Source organism: Penicillium expansum, assembly GCF_000769745.1.
Source record: "Penicillium expansum strain MD-8 chromosome Unknown contig174, whole genome shotgun sequence".
Lineage (NCBI taxonomy): Eukaryota > Fungi > Ascomycota > Eurotiomycetes > Eurotiales > Aspergillaceae > Penicillium > Penicillium expansum.
The window spans coordinates 1-18,757 of NW_015971243.1; the positions used below are offsets into that span (position 1 = coordinate 1).

Consider the following 18,757-nt stretch of genomic DNA (forward strand, 5'->3'; position numbering starts at 1 on the left):
GAAGCGCGCCGAGGCCGACTCCGAGGGTGCTCTTGGCGGGTACAAGATCTTCAGCAGCTATGAGGAAGAGAAATAGAAGCCCTCCGAGGCCGACGCCGAGCCCTAGATGGTCACAAGATCTTCAGCGACTACAATGATGAGAAGGCGACCTTATCTGGGTGTGTAAGGTACCTTGTGTGACCATGATACCGAAAATGAATGTTCTGCGTATTTTTAGCATCCTAGAGAAGCATGAAATTGGAGCTTTCACTCTTCGTCCGAGTTTGCGCTTAATATCTTAAAACATTTATCGGTATTCATCGTATAAGGCGGAGGCCTTTCACCTAAGTACGCTATTTTTGTGATCCAGAAACATTTAATTCTAGTATTGTCAAGAGAGGGAAATAATCTGAACAGACGTCCAAAATATACCATAGTTCCCCAACATCAAGATATAGGACCCACTGGAGGGTATATTGACCAACCACGGCTTGAATAAGGAGAATGATAGATTAAGTACAAAGGTCAGAAGGCTATATGGGACAGAGTAGTAATAATAGACATTCGCCCTGGTTTTCAGTTTTCAGTTTCGCCATCCATACTTCTTTCTAATCTAAGGGCTGATATTTGAATTTGGTGCTGAGGATCTTTGTAGGTTCGTCAAGTTGGCATTAATTCATCAAGGTCGACTCTAGTCAGAGGCTAGAAAGCAGGCAAAAAGTAATAAGCATATGAGTGGTGCAAGATATCTTTGAATAAGCACTATACAAATTTATTATACCAGCAAAGCTTCCTCCCTTTCTTGTGCAACCATTTGCCTACAACTCCATTCTCCATCTCTTACACAACCAAACGGCTAGTGGACTGAATATTTTGTTGCTGAATTCTGTGTGAAGCCAAGATAATCATGGCGCCCAAGAGGTCTTTTATGTCTACAGACCTACCACACTACCATACTCAATACTAGTTCCGCCATGCCATCTACCCCTGATTGAGTCTAGAATCAATCAAAGCATACCGTGTATAGCATCAAGCTAACACGAGATGAAAACAGAATTTGAAAAAGCGACACAAGACCCATTAATTCGGACGCACATACCCAAGACACAAAAGAACTAGAGCTTTTAAGTACAAAGGGAGCGTGAGATACTTGAGATGGATGTCTGAAGTCAATAATGGCTATCAAAGCAACGGATTTCTTTCAGGGTTATTTCATGCTGAGAATTCTAGGTTTCAATATAGCATGGCCTCTAATATCCCATATAGAAGTAATACAAGTCGCAACTTGTACCAGTTTGCAGTACTCCAGCACCAAACATACCACCTCGCAAAATAAATCCTAGAGATGCATGAGAAAAGTAAAAGTATCACCACCTGACCAGCAGTTCTCGCGTGTTCAAATAAATTTAATAATATCTTTGAACTCATCAAGCAGATCAATACCATTATCATGCCATGCTGCAGTCAAATCCATCCGACCGCCGATAACGGGAGAAACAGTAGCAACTGGAGACACAGGAGAGACAGGAGACGCAGACTGCTCAGGGTTCAGTGGTTTTTCATCGTTCGAAATGTTTGAACCATGAACCTGCAAAGCAGAAACAAAGGGGCTTTGCTTCACCCGCTTTGTGTGTTCTTCTATTTGAGTTGTGTCTTGTCTCGCTTTCCGTTTCAAGTTGGGAGGTGAGTCTACTCTTGTTGATAGTGGAAGTGTGCTCTGCTTGACAGAAAACTCTTTGTTTGTTGTCTTGGGTAGTCCCGTTGAGTCTGGTGGTGTGTCGTCCGGAATCTCGATTATCTCGTGTTGCGGGTTGGGAGTTGATGGCTTGATTTGGTCACTTTGAGGATGACCGGAACGTGGAGCAAAGGGAGAAGGTTCGGGGTCACTATGCTTCGTTTCAGTAACCAGAACATCTGTGAGGTTTCTCTTCGTCTGGTTTTGCACCAATAGAGAACCCGACGTTGCGAACCCTGATCCCCTGTTTCCGAGAAGACGCGATGGTGATGGTAAGTCATCGAAGGCTTGGTCGCCATAGTCACTGGAGAAGGAGTTCGCCGGGCTGTCTACCCGCTTTCTCTTGTATGAAGGAATGTTCTTGTCCCTCTCCGAAAGGACAGACTTCTCTCGACTTGGAGTCTTCTTTTTAGCTTGCGACATCGTCATCTTCTTTGCCTTTGAAACATGGTCGTCATTCTTAGGCACCGGGACACGTTGTTGAGCCGCTTGTTTTCCCGAATTCGAGTTATTGGTCGGGGTTGCCTTTGTGATGCTTGCGGAGATAGTCAGTTGGTTGAGACCAGCTTCCTGTTGAGTCGCAGGGATGGTCCGCTTCGGTGGCTTCGGGGCCTTTTCCAACCCCTCACGGCAGCAGAAATGTTTGCAGCTGGAAGGTAATTAGCTTAATTATAAAGAAAGTTATTGTTTCCACAAACCTTGTTTTGTCTTTACATTTGTGGTTACAAGCCCATTTGCCATTCGCAAGTCTAACTGGCTCGTATTCATCCACAGGCTCGTCCATATCCGCCGCCCAGTCATCTTCTCGGGTGTTTGAGACCTTCGGCGCTGCCTTAGCTGGACTTGGTGGAGTTGAATCAATTGAGAACCAATCTATATCATCAAACTCTCGAGGTTTTGGCTTTGTATCTTCCTTCGCTTTGTCACGATGTTCATTTGCAACGAGGAAATCATCGAGTTGCAAGTCATCGCCATCAAAATAGTCCACATCCCATCGAGCCTTGATCTTGTTGCTAGTCATATCTCGTTCGTGGGGACGAGACGTATTGGTCTTGGGGTTTTTCGCGTCTTTGGGATTAACATTCCCCTTCGGATGACGAGATGGTAGGTTCGAGGTTTCAGTATTCTGGGCATTGGTATTCTTATCTCGCATAGCGACGAATAGATGAGCTGGCAGGTTAGGCCTAAGCTCAGCTTGTCTCGATGTTCCCGCTGGGAAACTGTCAGTATGGATATAAGTGATGCATAAAGACAAAAGCAGAAGAAATCATCGCTCTTGTTCACGTTCGAGAATCTTACCAATTTCATCACACATAACATGGCACACAATGACATGCTCCGCACTCGTCAACTCCGCGGTGAGTTCAATTTCCAATTTCTCTTGGAGCTTGCTCGCACTGGAATGGCATTAGCATTTGCCTATAACAAATAGCTGGATGAACATCTCACCTTGTGCGTCTGAAATCGATCATATGGCCATCAGACGTCTCTATCAAGGAACAAACGTAAACCGGGCGACGTTGGAAGAACGTCGGGATCTTGTCATTCATGAACGCAACTTCAGCCTTGAATCGGACATTGACACAAGTTACTTTCACTTCCTGTAACGCACATTAGCAAAAACGACATTGAGTATCATAAGAGGTTGCAAACCTTTCCAAGCATCTTCACAGAAACCCTCAGTTTTGGAAATTCTTTCAATCTCGAGAGCAACTTCAAACCGAAAGGCGGATTCTTGCTAAGAACCATCTCAATCTGATGAGCCTCAGCACATTCCAGCGCTTCAATGCTGGTAATCCCAGCAGCTGCCAACTTGCGAACTGCAACAACACCCACTTGCTCGATCTGTTTCATTTGGAGAGGCGAGTGGTCCCAGACCTTTGCTCCGAAGCTCCGGGCGAGTTCAAGGGCATTGCGGATTGCGATTGAGTCGCCGCGGGCAATTTCACAATCAATAAGGCAGCGGATTAGTCGGTTGACATGCGCGAAGACTAGACTTTTGTCTTGCTGGAAGGTGAATTTGTGTTTCTGCAATTGCTCAGTATCGGGATAATCAATTGCTCCCAGCTCGGATTGAAGGAGTAGTGAGATCTTGTGGGCTGGGAGGGCTAGGTCGACCTTTATCGGAAAACGAATTCCTGAATCACGGTTAATCTCTCGGTAGAGTGATTTCTCGCCGGCTTTGAGGCGTATCTCGCGGAATTCTGCACCTTGTGCGATCACATTAAGCTGTAATAGTAAAGTCAGTTGAAGTGTTTCACTTCAGCAACGTGAACAGAATAGACTCACAATTTCAGACAAGTTTGCTTGTGGCTTCAGCGACAGTAGAACTTTCATAGTCTCGAACTGGATGTAATACCGAGCCATAGCGTCGCCAAACTGGGTTGAACCAAGGCTCTCAGCTTCGACCAAACCAGATTCCCGAAGGAGAACAATGTCCTTCTCGCAGATGTTGCGAAGCAACTCCTCCTCGTCTTCTTGATTCGCCCCTTCCTTGAGCTTGTAATGCGTCGGATTCCGACGCAGTCTTACAAACAAAAATGTGCCTGCGAGCCACTTGACAGCCGTTTCCACGTTCGAGATATTCCCCAGGCCGATCTCGGCATTGAGATGATCGATGAGATTCAAATGCAAACAGCTCTCCAAACTCTCAGAGCCCTGAACCAGTCTCTCGTAGTGAGACACACGTTCCTTCCTGGTGAGGATGACTGCTGTCGCACTGTCGTCGAATTGAGGTCGGCCCGCGCGGCCGAGCATCTGCATCATCTCCAAATCTGAGTACTCCTTGCAGCCTCCATCTTGCCAACTGACAGTGTTTTTGATAATGACGAGGTGGCAAGGCAGGTTAATTCCAACTGCAAGTGTAGACGTGCAGCATATGACGTTGATGTTCCCTTCTCTGAATCCTGTCTCAACAGTGTGGCGATCAGCAGGACCTAAGCCAGCATGGTGGAATGCTACACCAGCAGGAAGTGTTGCTATCTCTAATTAGCAATGTAAGTCTAGAAAAGAGCTCAGATACGTACTCTTGAGATCTTCGTTGTGAGCTTCCAGGAGCTTTTTGGGATCCTTCCAAAGCCTGGCGGGTGGATTTGTCAAGGTAAAAAGCCGGGCCAACTCTTTCGCCGTCGCGAGCGAGGAGTTTCGCGTGCAACAGAATATTAAGATGGGCTTCTTGTTTGAATGCAATGCGATCACCTCAGGTAACCTTTTCAAGTACCAATCAGTATATCAAACAAGTAAATTGAAACAAAGCAGAGACAGAAATAAAAGGCATCCAAGGACTTCAAGCAAGGGCCACCTACTTTGAACCGCAGACTTTATCGAATGCAAAGTCATTCAAGCTAGACGCGTACCCGTAGACAAGCTTCTTCAAGGCGACAGGACGAAACTCCTCGCCGAAATGCTCCCGGTGCGCAGGAACATGCTGGTTTGTCGCATCCTTCCCAAGCCAAGTAGCAATATCCTCAGAGTTGGGAACAGTAGCACTCAGCGCCACAAATCGCACATTCGATCCGATATTCTTCATCCGAGAAACCACAGCCTCAAGCGTAGCTCCACGCGTTTCCTTCAGAATGTGCACCTCGTCAATGAGAAAGAGTTTCACGAGCTGCATCAAATTCATATGATCTTTCCATTTCCGAGTCATGCTATCCCACTTCTCGGGCGTCGTGATGATGATCTGGCTACTCTGGACATTGCGCAGCTGCATGTGGTCCGTGTCTCCGGTTAGTTCTGCGCACTTGAGATTCAAGCTGGAGAACTTGGAGTGCCAATCTCGGAAACGTTCGCTGCAGAGGGACTTTGTGGGTGCCTGGTAGACGACTTTGAAGCGTTCGTCCTTGAGGGTGTTCAGGAGTCTACAGATGGCTAGTTCCATCACCACTGTCTTGCCACTTCCGGTTGGTGCGGACAGGACGATGTTGTCATTGCTATTGTATACGGAGTGAAAGGATTTAGATTGAATGGCATTGAAAAGAGGGAATGGAAACATCGAGCGGTAGTTCTCCGGTAGGTCATTCACTGATACGAGGACGATTCCCCGCACAGAGGGTGGTATATTGCTGAATGAATTGTTATGTTGTCTGTTGCCAGTCAAACCCTCGGGGCTCTCTTGGGTGATCGGCTCCTGGGGTGAAGAGTGACTAGTCTCATCACCGTGTGGGCCACGATTCGTCTCGAGGCTGCGCTGTCCTATACGGACCCCATCCTTCTTTGGACGGAACAAAGCCAACGGGCTCGAGGGTGGCCCCAATACAGGATCCGATGAACCGGATCCATTCCAGCGAGAAGAGATACTCGAGCTTGCTATTACATGTCAATCTTGAATCATCAAAATAGAAACACAACCGCTCGTATACAAGCAACTCACGCTGAAAGAAACGAGAGAATTGCGGTGGGTGTAGGTCAGGCTGACGAGACGCTTGAAGCGGCGTAGATCTAGGAGCTCCGGAGCCTGAGTCTTGAATTGTCTCCTCTCTATCTTCTGAGGCGAGTAGTGCCAGGTCTGATTTACATTAGCACCCATCATGATGATAAGCTAGCAGACTCACCAAAATCATCCAATTGATGATCCCCATCATGAGCGGGTGATCCCCGGCCATTGAAGGGCCGTTGGGAAGGCAATCGGAAGGGTTTAGAATTCGGGGTCGGATAATTTCTTCGCATCTTGAATTGTGTTCTCGGTGATTGGGATGGAATCTGGGGTTGGCGATGAATTTCAAAAGTGCCTGGTTCCAAGGTCCATGGTCCCGATAACGTGATGGCACGTGGACCGTCCCATACATTTGTAGTATATGAATATACTGTAGCAGTGTCTTTTCAAAATCAGTACGAATAGGAATTCCAAGTATTGTGGGGTATATGAAAGTGTTTCATTGCTTCGTATATATGCATACATGAGCCAAAGCCAGCAAACATCTTGACAGCAAGAGGACATGTGAAATTGGGCGGCGAAGAGTCGCTAGCCCCAAATTAGGAGCGACATCAAGAATAGTACAAAGGCTCGCGGCGGGCGGTTTTCTTGAAGACCGCACTTACATCCGCATCTATCAGGTATCCAATATCATTTCCCGTAAAGAAACATCTCATCACGTAGGTCAGTATCAATGTGCATAGCGAGTTAAAGCAATTATTTCTCGTCGAAATAGCTGCCCGTGTTTGCGTTTCGGCTAGAGCTCACTCTAGTATGGCCTGGTGCTGGTGAGGTTGGACGGGATGACGACATGCCGTCAGAGAGGAAAGGTGAGGTCGGAAGTTTGATAGAAAAGTCATTGGGAGGCGCCACGGGGGACCCATCAGGACCTGCGGGGTCCTTTTCGTAGGCATCGATGCGGATTGGAGGCGGACGCAAGGAGCCCATTGCAGGGTTGAAGGTGGGGTTTCCATAGTAGTGGGTTGCTACCAGGACTGCAGCCGAACCCAGGAGGAACTATAATGTCCTAGTCAGTCTTGTTCATAATATTCATGTGGAGGGAGACTGGGAAATGTTAGAGATGTAGGGGACGTACGCTTGCAGTGACCTCAAAGTCAAATAGCCAGATGCTTCCAACAATGCTCAAAATTATGTTGGCAGTTGTGGCCAGACTCCTTGCATCTTTCTGCGCTTGGCTGACGTAGAATGCAGAAACGATGCCACCCAAAGCTTGGACGATGATAGTAGACCACACCGCCCAATTGTAGCCCTGGAAGAAGCCATCCTCGGCGATTTTTTCGCCATCACGGAAGACAATTCCAATGAAGAGAGCCGGGAAAACGGAGTAGACAGCTAATTGCACATTGCGGACCCACAACGAGATATGGTTCGAGCTGTCCTTGAGGACTTTCTCGAAATAAATACTGGCAAGTCCAGAAGCCAAGGACGCGCCGATGGTCGCAAGGAGACCAATTGCGGGGTTCAAGTGTGGGTCAGCCGTCAGGATATCCTCTTCGATGCCCTCGTATGTTGCAGACCGCTTGTGCAAACTGCTGCCAGATCCAGCACCTTGCTTGACAGCCTTCCACTCTTCCAAGGATCGAGGGAAATGGTGGCTAGCATGATCTTCCTGCAGCATCTGCTCGGGGCTAGCATCGGGGATTTGCACCAACGCCACGCCCACGATAAGAAGCAAAAGCAGGCCCCACTTGCGGGGAGGGATGCTCCGTTTCAGGAGCATCAGACCAAATACCGCGGTTGTAAGGAACTTCAGCTGGAATGTAATCTGGAACGTCGCAGCGCGGAGGTTGGAGAGCGCAATGTACAGGAGGGAGTTGGACAAGACGTCGAGCGCGGCGGGGATAGCGAGTTTCCAGCTGTCGCCTGAGAATACGGCGCTTGTGAGGGAGAAAAAGAGGGAGGTGGCAGGCATCGAGGGCGGTGCAGTTTTGGAGACGTCGTAAAGTGCCATTGTGAGGGAGATAGCCAGCTTGACCACATCGACTAGGAACACCGCCGTAGAGGTCAGGTAGCGTTTACCACCGGCGGGGGGCATGACTCGAGAATAATGTGCTAGCTAGAATATCGTAAACACACAAATTAGCCTTCCATTCCATTCCCATCGCCAGTATTTTCCACAGTGGATGACTTACCAACACGAATGCAGTCGACTCCGCAGTCAACTACAAAGATACAAAGGCATGTTAGTGAACAGAATCTCCAAAACCACTTAGACGCCAACAAGCTCATACCAGTATCCATGGCGCAAGACTAGCCGCAGCTCGCAGCCCAGACGGCTGGCGTTGGGCGCGATCTCCCATAACGAAGTAGTAGGTCGCGTGTTCCCTCTAAACAGTGGCTAATGTTTCCGCAAAAGGAGCACGCAGTGCAATCCCCAGTCCGGTGAATGTGGCAAATGGTTTCAGTAGAGGGAGCGACAAGAATAACTGTGTACAATGTAGAGCGAACTGCAAATCTCAATTCGCGAACCAGGGGTGTGTTGTTCTGGAGATCTTCCCTTTTAGGTCCCGATAGGGTTTCCCGAGGCGATCGGAGGCGATGTGGGTGGCTGGGAGGCGAAGGAGAGGATGGGCGTAGGCTATCTCCACTTTATGAAGGAGAGTATGTCGAAGGACTTGAAAAGGACTTGAAAAAGAAAGGGAAAGGAGGATAGAGTGCTCAGGAAGCAATAATCTGGGGTTATAGAGGACAATCTCGGCGGTCAGAGAGAGTGGATCACGGAGAGAATCACAGGCCAGAGGTTCAAGCGTTGGTTTCTCGTTTTCTCGGCGTTAGGTAAGTGATGTGTACAAATATACCTAACAGTTGTGGGCATCTTTTTTGAGAATCTCATATCACATTTACGGAGTGCAATGTTTTGATGGCCAGCCCCCCTTAACCTTGGAAAGTTGTTGATCGATGACGTCGAACTGCTCAGGGCATCTCCACCTCATCCACAGCCCCCATTGTTATTCCCCCCGTGTCGTCATGAGATACTACTTCGTCAATATTGTAGACTGATTATTCCGAAGAAACATTTATACGCGTCTAAAAAGATCATCTAAAATGATATTGGAAAAAAACCCTTCGGAGATGTCCAGATTCTCCCAAGTCCGATATTTTTGAGTATAGAGGTCGTATAAGTGCCCAACTATTTCCCTTCTATATATGTGCAAAATTCTCATAGTGTGATATTACAATTCAAGTACGCGACGATGTTAGAAACTACTGCGAAGAGAGAGATATGAGCGGTGAATTTTGGAAGCCAATAGGACCAATGTCCGTAATGGCCACTATGCATTGTGATATACGAGTCAGGCTCAGCTGGACCATCATTTTGGGGTTGAACTAGGTGCAGAACCACGCAAGAACGTTGTATACAAGTTGGGTTGATTAATTGGGGATTATTGGGGATATTAATGACAACAATCGTGAGCCGGAAATAAAGGAATCGTGAGAGGCACGAAAACCATCCAAGTTAAACATGATAGCAGGTATAGAAGCCCGTGTGTGAACGCTAATTCAAAAATTAATGAAGGGATAGTGAGAAGAGACAAGGAAGAGGTCATATAGGAAAGGGACAAGATGTCTATGTGGTTGGGTAAACAGAAGCTTGGAGCAATGTGCTGCAAGATGCAATCGAGTCAAGGAAATGCAGGAAAGATTGTAGAGGGTCAAATCAAGTAAGAAGATACAGAGAGAGAGGAGGAGGGGTGAGAGAGAGAGAGAGAGAGAGAGAGAGAGAGAGAGAGTAGTGAAATAGGAAATGTAAGGGGTGTAGTGAGAGTGTTGGGTTGGGTATCGAGGGCCAAGCGATCAGTGCACAGAAGCGATATTGGCGCTTTCCCGGTTCCAATCAAAGTCAAAAGACCAGAGAGGAAGACCGTTGTTACGTTTCAACTCAGCGAGATCATCCAGCAGGATAGCCTCGCTACTATCGGTGCGACGGCGGGTATGCTGCTTCTGATCTTCGGGGATGGCAGGCGGGGGGCCACTTGGGGGTGGCCTGGGAGAGGGAAGCGGCGAGAAACGATGAATTGGCAAAGTAGGTGTCATCGGCGAAGCACCGCTGGTGGAAGGAGAGGGCAGGCTCTCAGAATAGTCCGCACTGAAACCAGAAGAGGAAATTTTGGTGAGGGGTTTCCGTTCATTATCCGAACCTGAGCTTTGGGAGGGCGTTCCATCTTTGTATTGGGTAGCGCCCTTTTCGGATCGGACGTCGAATGGCGGGAATACACTGCTGAGACGCAGGAATGAGGTGTCGGATCCGCAGAAGGAATCCCGCGATGGGCCAGAGGCCAGTGATCTTCTGTCCGCTCCAACAGCGTTGAGCAGGCTAGGTGTGACCTTGCCCTTTCGGATACGCATCGCCTCGAGGAGATCTTGCTCTTGGCGGGTCACGGCGATCACACGACTCCTCCGGTTTAACTCTTTCAACTCTGCGGGGGTGCGGAGAGGCTGCTGCGGGAATTGCGCCAGAATCTCATCCGGGATAGTAGGTACTCCACTCGAACGGCGAGGTTGCGTGGTACGTCCATTTTTCTGGGAAGAGTTCCCATTCGAGGATCGAGAGACCTTTCGTGGGCGAGCTACTGGCACTGGCAGGCTCTTTTCGGTTTGGCGGGAGCCATGGGTGCTAGTCGAGAGTGCCCGTTCAGAGCGTCTTACCGCCGTGGCAGAGGTCGCGTGGGCAGTGGAAGCCGTGTAGATCTGGGGCTCGTATTCGTCGTAAGTAGCCACACTGCCTCTCCGCGAATTGTTCGTATTGCGCTTCGACTCGGTTGTTGGAGTTCGGTCGTCATCCTCGTCCTCTGAAGAGGAGGAGAGGCAAAGCATACTAGTGTTTCGCAGATCTTTGTTTTTCAGGGTACTTTTGCTGCTCTTCTTAGTCAACGAGCTCTTCTCGCTCTTTGATTTTGACTCATCGGTCTTCCAAGATTCATGGGAAGTGCTCAAGCCGCGATCACGGTTTGGGTCTGGACCTGAGGCAGGACTCAAGTACGTCTCCTTATGTCGAGAGGAGCTTTGAGCACGTTTCGAGCTCTTCCGAGGTTCCTGGGGGCGTTCGTGTTCTTGGTGCAATTTCTCGTGGCTGGTAGTATACATGCTTGAGCGACTCAAAAGTGATCGCCGCCCTGCATATCGATCCAGGGCTAAATCAATCTCACTCGTTCCAACTGTCCGCTCAAGTGGTTGTTCCGACCACTCGCTATTTTTGGTCTCTGCAATTGAAGGTATATCTGAATTATCACCGCCATGCTTGGGTGGGTCATTTTTGGTGATCGAAGATCGGCGAGGAGGGGGAGGTGGGTCGACATATCTCCTAGTAGGATTGCTTGTACCGCCGGTTATCCTTTCAATTTTGTTGGAAGAAGAATCCGGAGCAACTGTAGAGACGGGAGAGGGGGAGTTGACCATTCGGTGGGGGGATAGAAGTGTTTGTGGTGCGGGATTCCGTGGTTTCGGGAACAATCCGGATAGGTCAATTTTTGGAGGGCGCATCTTCCGCTTAGATTCCTTCGGTGGATCCTGAGGCTGCTTGTATGTCACTTGTGGCTCAACACTGAGTTCATGTCGTACTCTAGGCTGGAGTCCTTGGCTCTTGGGTGATTTCGACGATTCTTTCGAGCTGAAATAGGAAAAAAGGGTGGACGAGGAACCGGAATGGTGAACTTTTTTCGACGACTTGGGCGAAAACTTGGGAAGCGGCGGCGCGGCCTCCTGTAATTGGTAGTCATGGCCTAGCAGAGGTGATGAAGCCCGTACACGAAGGTTTTGATCGGGCATCAGATGATTTTCCGAAGAGCGCGGGAACGGAACGAAGCCGGTGTTCTGCTTAGGAGCACTGTTGGGTGGCTTAACAAAGCTCGGTCGGGGTACATTTGGAGCCTCCTGCCACCCGCCATGTTCCGTGGGAAGTGATATATCGGTTCCGAAAAATCTTTGGGCCTTCGAGGTTCGCCGATCTGCCATTCGAGTCTGTTCCTGGGTGCTCATTGGGTCGTGTTGTGCCGCTTTGCGACTCGATGTTCGAAGCGGTACATGGACCGGGGTGAGTTCTCGGTTTCCCATGGTGGGAGAGGCAGTAGCAAGTTCAATTGCTCATGAAATCGTATGATGTGATGGCCTCATAGGCTCTCGGGCTCTGGGTGCACAAAAGATGTGGCAGCTGAGCGGGTCCCAGGTGGTTCAAGTATTATCTCGCTTCCGACTCAATCTACTCCACCAAATTAGTTATCTAAGTCATGCAATTTAGGGGAAATTGGGCTAGAACGCCAACGGACCTGAAAATAGAAATAAATGTTCACTGTTTGAGCATTGACTCGGGGATTTTTGGAGGGGGATAGGTATGATTGCGAAACAAAAGATCCGAGCAAAATGTGTGACAAGCAGGGGTCGGGATGTTTTTTTGTACGTGTACAGTGTCGAAGCAAATAATTTAGAACCGTGGAAGGACTGTTCTTACGGGGCTTAAAGGGGGAAGGACTCCACAGATGTCTTGAATAAAATCCTTATAGGCTGAACAGCAGTGTTTCATTTATTCCAATTTTAATTGGAAGTGGAGCACGGCATCTCCAAGCTGATCGGCATACGGGAGTACAATATTAGAAATAGTCATCCTTCGTATGTTGTAGGTACTTCGTACTCGATACTCCGTATTCCGTATAGGATGTGATATCTAAGGTTGCTTGTGATAGCTGTGAATCTGGTCTTCAGGGGGTTACCAAGTACGGAGTAGATGTTATGTACCTATAAGGGCTACATATCATGCTATTTAACATGCATTTGCATTACACTATTATTTTAGGGTGTTCGTACATTTGGATTTCACTTTTAACCATAGGAGATTTACCCCCTTACTGCGGCACCTGCAACCCTAAAAAATAGTCAACGCCCCGAACATGAAGAACGTGGTGGCTTTCTCCGTACTCCGTACTCCGTATTCTCCGTGGAATTACACTATTGACGCCTCCCATGAAATCCTGCTCACATCCTTGCTGTCGCTAATTGGAATTATTCACTTGTGCTCCACACATTCAGTCCAATTCCCCTCCTATCCACTCGCATGGATGCTTTTTCCCTAATCACAAGCTATCGCCAGAATGTGGAGTCCAGCCAAGGCTAGAGCCAGAAACTATGGAGAATCCACTACAATAGTTACGCAATTGCATCAATTCACCCACTACGGTCGCACGTCTGAGAGCACAGATCGACAAATCGATCGTTCACAGGCCCAATGCGCTGGAGCAAAGCTTTCTGAGATCTCGTTATGCAGGAGGCCCCAGTATTAATGTAGAGATGAAGTCTACCCCACTCAGCGCGCTCCGTGACAAATATCAGCCCGTCCCCTCCGTAATCGCCCCCCTAGCACCCTGGGGCAGTGAGATTTCAACTAAGAATACTCGGAAAACGCGTTTCCCGGGTAGCCATCGTACATGCACGTACAAAATCCCCCACAGGAACTGGCAATGATCGACTTGCATGTGGGCTCGCTCCTCTTTTAAACTCGACCTTTCACATGTGTTATTGGTCGGGAAGGAGCCGAAACATGAATAATATCGTTTGCGACTGACGGCCTGACAATTCATGGCTGTGAGTAACTCGCGAAGCCGCTGTACACCGAGGACCTATATTGTATGAGCCGACCTACGGAGTAGAGAGTAGTAATTTCCCTAAAAATAAACAGGCACATACACCACTATAAACAAACTTTGTATCCTTGCTACCCAGCCCATGTGCCGCGTCTTAGACCCACGAGGCGGAACAAGCAGTGATGACACTCCCGGGGGCGCAATTTCAATCAGATCCAGATCCCTGTTCCTTATGCATCCGAGATCGATTGACCGAACGCTGATCAATCTCCTGATATGTAATTAGCGGTTTTCGGTCTGCCGCTCCGAGGACTTGCGTATTCAGGCCAACAATACGGAGTGCTATGTCGATCAAAGGAAATGGACAGCATACACATCCTTCGAATAACCGTTAGAGACACTTCCTCCAGGGAATAATACTCCGTACGCCACATTTTACCCCAAGACCTGTCAAACGGAACATACTATTAAATCCAGGCTAATGGTTTGGCAGGCGGCTAGGTCGAATGGTCATGCGGATCCCCCCTGATGGTCGCCAATAGTCGACTCCAATAGCCTAGTCTTGTTCCAGGGTTTTGGATACGCTCTATTGTCGATCTATTGTCTCCCGTGCAGATCATGAAGCGAAAATCAGGGAAATCCTCCACATTTGACATCCCACTTTCCAAATTTTGAGCCTTTGCTCCTTACATCTTTTTGCCACAAAAATGCACTAAAATACATAAGAAACCCCAATTTGAATATCCAAGCAAGTAGGGTGTTAGGCCAAAAATAGCATGAAGATAGAACATGGAGATTCATATGGAGGAATGAGTATAGAAGAGCTTCCATCGCAAAGCTTCTTCTTTACGCGGTCAAGCTAGCTATGTATCTACTCCATAGTCCGTACTTACTCTAATATGATGTGCATGTTTAGTCTTGTGGACTGTGCTGTGTTCAAAATTTCCCAGTTCTCTGGAACGAGTGGATATCCAAAGATCTGGGGGGCAATAGTACTATACTCCGTAAACTACTGCGATCATTCCTCTATCTAAGCTTCATCTTCTTGACCTCCGGAGCAGACACGGAATCATCTTCAACCCCTTCTTCGTCTGCCAAATTCAGCAAACGCTTCGATACGCTGTTTGAGGTCTGTCCCTCAAAGAAATACCCATTGGTCGAAGGGTTAGAGCGAACCCGCTCCCAAAGTTTTGGTTGCCAGCGAGGGTCGATGGTATTATACCACTCAGCGGACTCACTCATGTTACCGTTCAAGATCGGTATACCAGACCGAGACCAATGTGACCGAATCATTGGCGGGGGGATAGGAGGTGGTATTTCATACTTCTCCGCAATCAGATAATGTGTCCATGTCGCAGTGTATGGAGTCACTTACATATTCCCGGATGAACAACATCGGGTCCAAGATTTCGCTGCAAATGGTATTGCAGGATGGGATTGTCTTGCGGAGCCAGAATTTGGAGCACCCTGTCTTATAGTAGTCTTTCATCTTGCTCCAATCGGCTGATTTCAGAATGCCAAGTTTCCGGATACTGTGGACTGTTGCACGAGCCTCGTCATCGCTGCAGTCTAGATGATATTAGATAAATCCTTTGAAGGATGGCAATTGTTCTTACTAAGATATCTGGCCAGCTGCCAATTCAAAGTTGGCGTTGCCCCCGTAGCAAGAACGCATTCGATTGTTTTGCGCATTCGGATAAGCTGAATTAGTTCTTTCATCAGATTACTATCAAAATCGTATCCGATCAAACAGTTGTAGCAGTAATGTATATCTGGAATTCGACTGTCTTTTACGGAATAGTAGCCATAACACAGGGTGTGCTGCCAGTCCTTGCAATTGGCACATTGTATCTTTCGAGATTGATTAGGACTAATGACTTATTAGATAGCATAGTTTCATGACTTACAGACTTGCTGGGCTTGAAGTTCCAAGTGTTGCACTCACACCGATAGCGACGCCAATCCTTATGCCCATACTTAGCCATGCTGCCACTTGGCCCAGGCAGATTCTCTTTTTTGTCTTTATTTTCCTCCTCTGGCTTCTTAAGGGCGCCGTGGCGAGTCTCAATATAGTCTATCGTCCTTGCTGCGACAGTGGGTTTCGATGCCGTGTCCTGCAAGCGACGAATATATTTAGCCGGGAAGAAGTTGATCCTAGACTCTTGGCGAGCCTTAGAAAGGTGAATCCCATCGCGGCTAACGGGAAATGTTGTGTAAACTTCCTCCTGTGACCAATTGAAAGGTACACTAGACTTTCTCGTGCGTTCAAGGGTGACCCTTGTTGTGCCAAAATTGGTTTCTGAAGAGTCATCCGAACCAACTTCGACGGACTTAGCCGCTGCCTGAGCCATTTTGTGCATCTGAGACTGATAAAATTCCACGTCTTCTTGCTTAAAGAAAATTCTCTCGTCCACTTTCTTCTCTGTCTACTGTAAATCAGCACTCGTTTAATAGTTTGGATGGAAGCGTTAGTTAAGGAAAACTGACATATCGAAGGGATTCTCTGCTAGCCTTCCTTACAGATCTCATCTTGGTCGCAATTGACAAGTATTGATGACCTGGGAACTCTTCAGAAAAGTCTATTGCATCTGTATCGAATGAAAGATTTAGTGATAATGTTAAGAAAGTGGAGTAGCGACGAGTATTCACCATCGGTGCCACCAGCAGTGCTTTCATCCGTGGAGATATATATGTCCCCAACTACGTCCAATGGCATTTGAGCAGGTGTGGGAATGCCGACCTCTTCAGAGCGTAGCACTGCTTCTTCGTTCGCCTCCTCCGCGAAAGGGAAATGAGCCTCGCCAACGGGTGAGGTAGAAATGAGAGAATTCACTCTCAACCCGACTCTTCTATATGTTAGTACTAAGCCTCCATTGAATAAAAGGAGATTTTGAACAAGTAAGGAAACATACGTGTGAAAGCCGCTGTCAATGCTTCCGTAAAATCGCCTCGTCCTTTCCCAGTAGGAAGTCCGCGGATATTCGATAGTGTCGTCTTGAGAATCAGCAAACCCATGCACATCATAGGATGCAGGGCATTCCGGCTTATAGAATACATGTATTCCCAAGCTGCGCTCGTCTATTCAACTTGTAAGTGGTAACACCAGGAATGGGCAACAATAGAGTGCACATACTAGGTAATGCTGGGCTTTCAGCACACATCGTGATCAACCGTCTGATGAGGGCCTTCCCTTCGAAAATCATATTACGCATGCTCGCTCGATCCTCATGAGGGCTGACGAAATCCATCCTTGGGCCGTTTGTTAGACGATCGGCGGTGCCGCGCTCACCGAAATTGTCGAAGGTGAAGGTGTAAGATTCTAGAACTTTGTTTGGCAAGTCTTTGTTCGCAATGATAGTAAACTGGAGGGCATGTAGGTCGCCTCTTAGTAGAGCATCAAAGATGCCATATTCCCAAAGAGATATTAGCACCGCTCAACAAATCTCAATGTACATCGATGGACTCACTAAAAGGTCCAGAAGCTTATCGGCTTCGTCGCTCATGTGTCTTTCAATCGCCCATATAGGAACATATTCTGATCGGTTACGTGCGAAGTTGCCCTTGCTCTTCCCATTTACAAAATTGGCATAGGTATAGCGCTCGTGGAAGCGGTTTGCTCGCAGAATCCGCTCGCCGAAGACTTGCATGGGCAATAATCCACTAAATTCTATGTGTTAGAACATAAGGGTAAATTCCAAGGTTATTTAGGGCATGACTAACCGCATAAATAAGAGCGATGCGATCTATATTGGGGATATTAGATCATAGCCTGGACCTTGGAAATCAACTTACGGTCATGTGTAGTGTTATCTTCATTAACTCCAAGCTTTGCTCCTATTACACAATAAAAGTTGATTAGGTTCATCTCGAGTGCTATCAGTTCAAAGGAACTACTCACGATCACGGGAAACCGGTGGATTTTATTCGCTTGAATTTCAGGCTGGTGTGCGCCAGACTGAGGGGCAGCCTCTAAAGCTACGTTTTTCTTAGAGCGAGGCATAATTCTGGCAGTATGAGTATAACAACTCGAAAGCGAGGAATTCAACCTTGTAATGGGAGAAGACGAGGATAGTATATTTCTATGCGAAATGTGGACAAAGAGGTACAAAGAAAATTTAGAACTGCAAGCTCTAAGAATAAAATCTCTTTTGCTTCAGTCGCTAGGCATTAACAAAGGAGTACCGTATACCTTGGAACTCAAGTCTATTCATAGATCCTGGAAGTAATGACCACCCTGATATGACTATAGTGAGGCTTCAGTCGTCTACCTATCCTTTGTTTTTGTTTTTTTACATCACCAATCTCTAAACGTCACTTTGCTCTGAAATATATATCAGGGCAATTTTGTCTTCTATCGGGTTTCCAGCGAACAAGGGCTGGGTGATTCAACGTCAAAATATATTTCTCTATAAAGCCCTCACCTGTCAAGCCAAGCATAATACTATGAAATACTTCAAACAAGGAATATTATCGGAGGCAAGGCTGAAGAGTTGTAGTACGTAAAAGCAACCAAACCCTAAATAGATGTGGGGGAGGCCGAGACATTGCAGAGATCAGTGGGTGGATAGGGTAACACTTGCCTAGCGTAAGTATATAGTAAGGGGCAACAGACCACTCCATACAAGTTGATTAATTTGGGCCCCTGTGCCCTGTGCCCTGTGCCCTGTATCTCGTGCCCAATGAGCCCCTGATATATAATTTCTTCAACATAACAATGAGATACAACCTCGTGCCAAGAAGCCACCCGAGGCACGCCCCCACCTCACGTGATATGTGGCGATGGCAAATCAAAAACTTTGATAGAATATGATTTGGATGAATGGATTATGATATACAAAGTATGTTATTTAGGGGCAAATACCTGGGAAAATATGAATCGATTACATCCTTGACCTTTGTCGTATATAGAAAAGCCTCACACAAGATATGCTTTTTTTTACCGCCTTCACATATAACAAGACATCTAAAAAGAAACTTAAGAAGAACAGCTAAAAATACCAGCTAAAAAGACATCACAAGGCCACATAACCGGCCATA

General features: G+C 47.4%; 4 protein-coding genes across 4 annotated transcripts; all 4 read right to left on the bottom strand.

The window, feature by feature from the left end:
• Positions 1-1,375: 1,375 nt before the first annotated feature.
• PEX2_053070 (uncharacterized protein) lies at positions 1,376-6,382 on the bottom strand (the record flags this gene model as incomplete). Its single annotated transcript, XM_016742581.1, has 10 exons — positions 1,376-2,363; positions 2,413-2,926; positions 3,014-3,111; positions 3,164-3,315; positions 3,368-3,943; positions 4,004-4,692; positions 4,741-4,922; positions 5,020-6,022; positions 6,087-6,221; positions 6,268-6,382. 10 exons carry the CDS (start codon positions 6,380-6,382, stop codon positions 1,376-1,378), a joined length of 4,452 nt encoding a protein of 1,483 aa, XP_016600832.1.
• Positions 6,383-6,845: 463 nt separating this feature from the next.
• PEX2_053080 (putative UDP-galactose transporter) lies at positions 6,846-8,184 on the bottom strand (the record flags this gene model as incomplete). The annotated part of the gene is made up of 2 exons (XM_016742582.1): positions 6,846-7,145; positions 7,225-8,184. The coding sequence occupies 2 exons, from the start codon at positions 8,182-8,184 to the stop codon at positions 6,846-6,848; spliced, it is 1,260 nt and encodes a 419-aa protein (XP_016600833.1).
• A 1,760-nt stretch (positions 8,185-9,944) lies between these two features.
• Positions 9,945-12,200, bottom strand: PEX2_053090 (uncharacterized protein; the record flags this gene model as incomplete). Its single annotated transcript, XM_016742583.1, has 1 exon — positions 9,945-12,200. One exon carries the CDS (start codon positions 12,198-12,200, stop codon positions 9,945-9,947), a length of 2,256 nt encoding a protein of 751 aa, XP_016600834.1.
• A 2,546-nt stretch (positions 12,201-14,746) lies between these two features.
• On the bottom strand, positions 14,747-17,720 carry PEX2_053100 (uncharacterized protein; the record flags this gene model as incomplete). The annotated part of the gene is made up of 13 exons (XM_016742584.1): positions 14,747-15,043; positions 15,096-15,289; positions 15,337-15,446; positions 15,515-15,590; positions 15,666-16,146; positions 16,241-16,308; positions 16,370-16,566; positions 16,633-16,798; positions 16,854-17,082; positions 17,188-17,380; positions 17,441-17,463; positions 17,513-17,554; positions 17,619-17,720. The coding sequence occupies 13 exons, from the start codon at positions 17,718-17,720 to the stop codon at positions 14,747-14,749; spliced, it is 2,178 nt and encodes a 725-aa protein (XP_016600835.1).
• Positions 17,721-18,757: the final 1,037 nt, after the last annotated feature.